The sequence below is a fragment of the Charadrius vociferus genome, unplaced genomic scaffold, assembly GCF_000708025.1.
Source record: "Charadrius vociferus isolate BGI_N301 unplaced genomic scaffold, ASM70802v2 scaffold56, whole genome shotgun sequence".
NCBI classification, from domain to species: Eukaryota; Metazoa; Chordata; class Aves; order Charadriiformes; family Charadriidae; genus Charadrius; species Charadrius vociferus.
Window position 1 is genome coordinate 1,249,926 of NW_009649057.1, and position 6,445 is coordinate 1,256,370.

At 59.3% G+C, this 6,445-nt stretch overlaps 1 protein-coding gene across 1 annotated transcript in view; it reads right to left on the reverse strand.

Annotated features, from left to right (window-relative positions):
* SH2D3C (SH2 domain containing 3C) overlaps nucleotides 1-6,445 on the reverse strand; it is a 25,459-nt gene that overhangs the window by 14,778 nt on the left and 4,236 nt on the right. Inside the window, exon 3 of the mRNA XM_009888033.1 lies at nucleotides 3,285-3,324. Coding sequence (XP_009886335.1) covers nucleotides 3,285-3,324 — 40 coding nt within the window. The remainder of the gene's footprint in view (nucleotides 1-3,284; nucleotides 3,325-6,445) is intronic.

The following is a 6,445-nucleotide window of genomic DNA, read 5'->3' on the forward strand; positions in this document are numbered from 1 at the left end:
CGCCCCTCAGGGGGGAGACCCCAGCGCCTGCCTCACGCGGTGGGGAGACGGCTGCCTGCTTCCAGCGTAGGCCGTCTCCGAGTTGCGTTTAATTAAGGCTCCGCTTCGGTTTAATTAAGGCCACGGTTTCACGTATGGGATGCATGAGGCAGTGCTGATGACTCAAAGCATTGCTCCAGCCCTGAGTCTTGTATAAAACCCCAAATCCCTGCCTGAACCCACCGCTGGCACCCTGCCCCGTGCACGGTGCACCTCCTTGCCCGTACCCAGCTGGTCTCCCTCCAGGTCAGTCCCGCACTGGCATGGCCTGGATTTGGCCATGCTTTGGTAACAGGGGGCTTTACGCTCCCAGCCACAAAGTGTGTCCTGGCCCAAAGACCCCCGTGCCTCCCAGTGCGCCCCTGCCCAAGGGGATGCTGAGAGCTCGGAGAGGTATTCTTGCTGCCACCAACGCAGAACGCTGCAGCCTCCCCGCTAATTAATTCAAACGAGCCCCTCGCATCCCCAGGCAGCAGCCAGGGCTGATGAGATACAAGGTTCCCCGAGCGGCTCCTCCACACAGAACAAAGAGAGCTCGGAGGCGCTCGCGGGGCCCGCACTCTGCCCCTGGTTTTGCAGGGGAGAGAGGAGACGGGAGAGCAGCGCGGGTTTGTAGCAGGACAGGGCTGACGCACAGGAGGAAGGGGAGCAGCATGCAGCCTGTGGCAGGTGCTCATGGAGCCCATGGGTGCCTCCAGCCCTGCCGGGACACACGGGGAGCATGGGCACTCCTCCTCTCCTCTTGCACGGGGCCAAGGGACAGACCAGATGGCAGCACGCAGGGAGATGCCGATCTGAAAGGATCCGATGGTGAATCATCCTCCTGCCAAGGCTTCTCCCCCGCGACAGGCTCTGTGGTTTCCCTCCCAGGCTCTCGCTTCCCTCCGAGGCTCTCAGCGTACCCATGCTGCCCCTCCACAGGGGGAAGCTGAAAACCTCCGAATGAGCTGATGCAGGGATGCACGACAGCTTTACCTGCTGCTGCGCTCCTGAAGAGTAACGCTGTTCTGCAACTCCCTCACCTGCACGAGGGCCAAAGCTAGGCGGCTTGGGATGTTAGCAAATGGAGCCCGGTGTGCAGATCCCCCAGGCAGCTTGGAAACACCAACCCTTAGGCTATTATTAAAGCACGTTAATTACCAAGTGCTTATTGATCCTGGCTTTCCGACCTTCCCTAGCCCCTGGTTGCGCCTCTAATTGTGACAGGCTTGGTGATGGGAGAGCTGGCCCTGGCTGGTTTGTGGCTGAAGCTCAAGGGCTGATGTTTGGCAGTTCCTCAGTGCATGTCTGGACACAGACCTGCCCGTGAGCCTTTGCTCATGAGGGCTTTGCAGCGTGACCTCTCCCTCCTCCTGACCCTCCTTCACCGGCTCTTTCTTCCTGTCTTCCCTCTGCTCGCCCCTGCGGCGGTGTTTCCCCTCTGCTCATTTCCCTCCCAGCCACAAAGCAAGGACCTATTCCAGTGGTGGGTCCCAGTCCCGTCCCCGCCTTGCTCCCAAGGAATCCCAGGCGCAGCAGCCACCTTCCCACCCTGAATCCCGCAGGCCCTGGGGCCGATCGCTGCCGGGTGCTGAGCACCTCGCAGCTGCACAGGCTGCCAGCCAGGCACAGCGGCAGCAATCAGCTGGAGTGCCCCCATCATCCCGGTCACTCACACTCCAGATAATTACTTATTTGACTAAAATAGCTGCTGTCACTGCAGCCATGGGTTGCTTCCACGACCGAAGGGAAGTGGCGTATAAATCACAGCCCAAGGTCTGGACACCAAGGAGACCAGTGAGGAATAAAGGCCAGATAGCTCAGGTCTGGGATCTGCCTGGAGCGTAGGGAATTCTCCTGGCTCACCAAAAAGAACTCGATCCCAAAGGCAGAGCCATACTCATTGCTCCACACCTGTGGTATTTCAGTCTGTTAACTCACGAGCCACAAAATGCGCCCGTCTCTGGGTGCACACACTGACAGTGCAAGGGAAAACACCCCAAACCATCCAGCTCGGTCTCTCACCACCTCCCTGCCCTTGCAGGACTTGCCGGTGTGAACAGGAGCTTTCCTTCCTGTCCTGAGGTTTGCCACACCAGGGTTCTACCCACAAAGCCCAGTTGGAGCCTCATCGCTCCTATCGGAGTCTCATCACTACAGCACACATCCCACTTCCAGCCCTGTGAGCTCTCGCTCTGCCCGTCCCACAAGGCTAAAGAAGAGTAGGAGAGGAGGGACGTCCCACCTGGGGGATCAATGTGCTACAGGTCAAAATGCCACGGCCGGCCCCACTGCCTGGAGGCTGCTGATTGCCAGACCTGACATGTGTCCTCATTAGCTCCAGGGTTGGACCTGGAGGGGGGTCACCCCCATTAGGAGGAGCAGATGAGCTCAGGGTCAAGCTAGCTCTCTCCTGAGTCTGTCGGTTGGTGCCACCACAGGGGTTTTCCACGTTTCCATGTCTGGTTACAGCCATCATCGAGAGCCCCAAGTCCAAAAGATGAAGGTTTGGGGCTCTGCACTAATTACACCACCCAAGCTGGGCTCCTCAAGTCACTTATCAACAACCACATCTGTACAGCGGCTTTACATCCCCATTGGGCAACCAGACTCAGAAGGCTCCAGCCCTTCTAAAACTCCCCAAAGGCCACTGCACGGCACTGACCACCCGCACAGGTTTTCAGTGCTCCATCCCCAAACCACACAGCATCAGTGCCACCGTTCCTCAGAGGAACGCCTGCCCAGCTCCCATCGTGCTAGCAGCCTCCTGCAAAAGGGCCTGCTCTCCTCCGGAGCCAGGCGCCTTGCTAATGAATTTCTGGCCAGACATGAAGAGTCCTCAGGAATGTTAATAGTTTGCTGGAGGATAAGCAAGAGATTTGGAGAGATTTACACCAACTTTCATGTGACAGCCACGAAAGTGGCTCAAACCCTTCCGTTTCTTTGCGTGGGGGCGGAGGGAGGAGGCTGCCCCTGCATCTGCGGTGTTTGCAAGAGATGGGGAGCATGAAACGCAGACAGCTCCTGTGGGAGCCACATCAGGGGGACCACATAAGGTTTGGGTCTCCTCTGCCTCCCCCGGCCTCACTGTTTCTGGCAGGGAATTTCTTCCAGGGCCAAAGAGAGTGCCTGGAGGAGGTGGTGGGACAGGGGGTGCAGAGCTGAGCACCCCACTGGTGTAGGACCCAGCCAACCCCAGGGCCACTGCCCCCCCTCCGCCGCTGGTACCCAGCTGGGGCAGGCTGTGATTGCGCTCAGCATCTTACCTTCACGTATTCACTGCCGGACTCCAGGCCATCATGGTGGCTAGAAGGAAGGAGAAAAATAAAATACATAAGTAAAGGGCAGTAAGATGTGGCAGTCAGGTCAAAGGTGGTGGTGGCACAGCCGGGTGGCAGTGGGGTTCTGTGCCCCTTGCCTTGCCATGTGGCCGAGAGCATGGCCACTGTTTTGAGAGAGGTTCCCAGGGCCCCAGCACTGTTCCTGCCCGCTCTGTGCCCACTCTCTGCACAGGGCTTAGCCTCCCTAAGGCGATCAGCAAAGAATGAGGCCTTTTTAGAGGATCTCACCCCAAATCGGCTTGGGACTGTGTGAGCTGAGCCGGGGAGCCCCAGCAGCCAAGCTGGGGTCCCCGCAGGTCACAGTGCCGGGGGGTGCATGCCGAGGTGGGGGGCCCTGTGCCCTGTTCCCCAGTACAGCTGCATTCCCAGTAGGCGGCTGTTGGGACACACCACCCAGACAAGCGTTTCTGACTGTTTCTCTACAGCCTCATGCAACCCCACTGAAGCCAGGGGTGAACTGAAACGTCCTGCATGAGACTTCAAGAGTTGCCCTCCCAGCATACAGGCAATAGTCTCTCATTCTTCTTGGTGATATGTTCACTCTTAGCCCTACTGACAACCAACCCAAAAATCCTGAGACACAGCTGATGTGGCAGCTTCTTTGCCATTATTTAAGGGGGGATGCAGATGGCCCTGCTCTTTCCTGAGCACATAGCAATGCTGCTACTCCTTTTTGTGCTCTTGTGGGTTGAGGTATGTGTCTGTACGGATGAGTCCAATAGGAACAACACAGAGGTCAAAGGGAGAGAGGCCGTAACAGCCCGAGCTGGGATATTCTACCCTGAGGTCTCGCCTTTCAGAATAAAATACAAAAATCCAGACTTCTTCAACCGGAACCCAGTATCTGTTGCTTTCCCAGTGCCGAACTTCAGCATGGATGTCCCACTGCTTGCCGAGGTCACCTGCCTGAGCACAGGGTGGCAGCAAGGGCCCTGGGGTGGCAGCCTGCCAGCACAAGGGCAGGCAGCTGCAACTAAAAAATAACCAAATCCAAGGGCGTTACAGACCTGGGATGTCCCTTCCCTGCCAGGAGCTGCCTCGCTCCACCTAGTGCCTACAGACATGGCCAGACCCCCACCTTGTACTGGCAGCTGCTGTGGGTCCTGCACATAAACCTACAGCGGTGGCATCCCTGGGGAGCCAAATTCCTCTTCTGTGGGCTCCCTCCAGGTTGGGGACAATGCCTGGTGGCTCAGAAGCCAGTCACCCAAAGGAAAGCAGGGAATGGCAGAGGCGACCGCTGCCAGATATTGCCGTGCTGGGCATCCCCCTTGGTATTACAGTGGATTCTGTCGGGGTTGGTGTGAACCCCCTGGGAGATGCCTGTACCCAAGGTGTCCAACCCCACAGCAAACGAACCCGACTCCTCTTCCACGAGCCCTCACTGCTGAAACCGCATCCCCTACTATCCAGCTCTGAAGGGGAAAAGGGGCTGGAAATCAAGTCCACACTTCTTTGGGGCGAAAAAAACAGAGGAGCATTTGGGAGGGGGGACGGACACAGGCTCCCCCGGGCAGCTGTGGGCTGCCTGCCCGCCCTGGCTCTGCCTCTTCAGCCTGTTTGCCTTTCACACGGCCGCAGAGAGCTGCCTGGTGCTGCGAGAGCCGTGAGAAAAACCGGCGGGAGGACGGGGGGCCTCCGGGCAGGAAATCGGGAGCATGGGAGCAGCTGGGAGATGCTGGGAGGGCCGGGGCAGGAGAGGCCCCTGTGCCGGGGAAGGGCAGCAGCTGGGGCTGGGGAGGGGGGGCAGGCGCCGCAGCCCCCCTGGTTCTGCGCATTCCTGGAGGAAACGGCATTTTTGGGGGGAGCCGAGCGCCTGGGAGAAATTCCAGGGCTGCCTTTGGAGCACGGCCGTGGCTGAGCCGCTGGGACCTGGCGCTACTGTCGTGGCACCGGGGAGCAGGGGTTCGGCAGGGTGGCTGCTGCTTGTGGGCTCAGGAAGGCATGTCAGTGACTTGCAAATGTGCCAAGCTCCAGGCTGGCTGCTGGGGACCATTGTGTGGGTCCAGCCCCGGTTTGGAGCTCAGAGTCTGCTTGTCTTCAGACACTGGTGCAGGCTGTGCTCCAGGGGAACCAAATTTGGGCACCTCGTGCCTCAGTTTCCCTCACTGTAGAGCTGCCTCCTTCTAGGTTTTGGCTGGCAGTGCTGCCAGATGGGTCTGCCGGCAGCTGCGGGCAGCGCCCTGCCTGCGCTGCGCGGGAAGCGGCATTTCCCGTGCCTCACGCATGGCCGTGTGCGGAGGGAAGTCGAGTCACGTCCGCTCTATGACCTGCCTGCAGGTCATCTCCCGTTAGTCACCATGTCCCTGCCAGAGTCATGGCCGTGGCCACCACCTCACTCTGAGCAGCTCCACAGAGTAGGTGCTGCTCTCTGGCCCATGGCAGTGAAATTGTCCCCCTCAAGGGCTTGATCCTGCAGGAGCATCCCTGGGAAAGCCCTCCTGTGTGTAGGCATCCACAGCTCATCCTGCCCTGGGGTTTGTCCTCACCAGGGATCCTCCGGAGGCAAGCAAGCAAAAATGTACCCCAGGACAATGCTCATTCCCCCTGACCTGTGTCGCTTTTGGTCCCTCTGCACATACGTGCCCCATGCTGGGCAGCCATCCCTGGCTCCTACCATATCCTGGAGGGAACACACTGTCCCCATCCCCAGGGATGTGCCTGCGCAGGAGGAAGGGCTGGGGCGCGGCACTGTCCCGGTCCTGCTTCCGCCTGTCCGCCCCACAGCAGGGCCTGGCCATGGGGGCGGCTCCAGCAATGGCTGCTCCCCAAGCCGGGAGCTGTGGCAGGGGCTCTGAGCAGGACACAGAGGTGAAGAAATGCCCCCGATACCAAGTCCTGCTCCAGTCACTCTTGTGCCTCAGTTTCCCTGGCAAACAGCATGGCTACGCCCATCAGCAGGGCAGCCCCAGACTATGCAAAAGAGCATTTGCCCCTCGATTTTGGGGGATCCAAGTCCCCACTCCCCACAGCCAAGACACCTGGGTGACCCTCCCTGATGCATCCCCCTGCCGCTTGGCTCCCAGCCACACTGGCCTGGGACCTAAGTCATTTTGGGGAGACGGAGGGTATGGACAAGACACGCT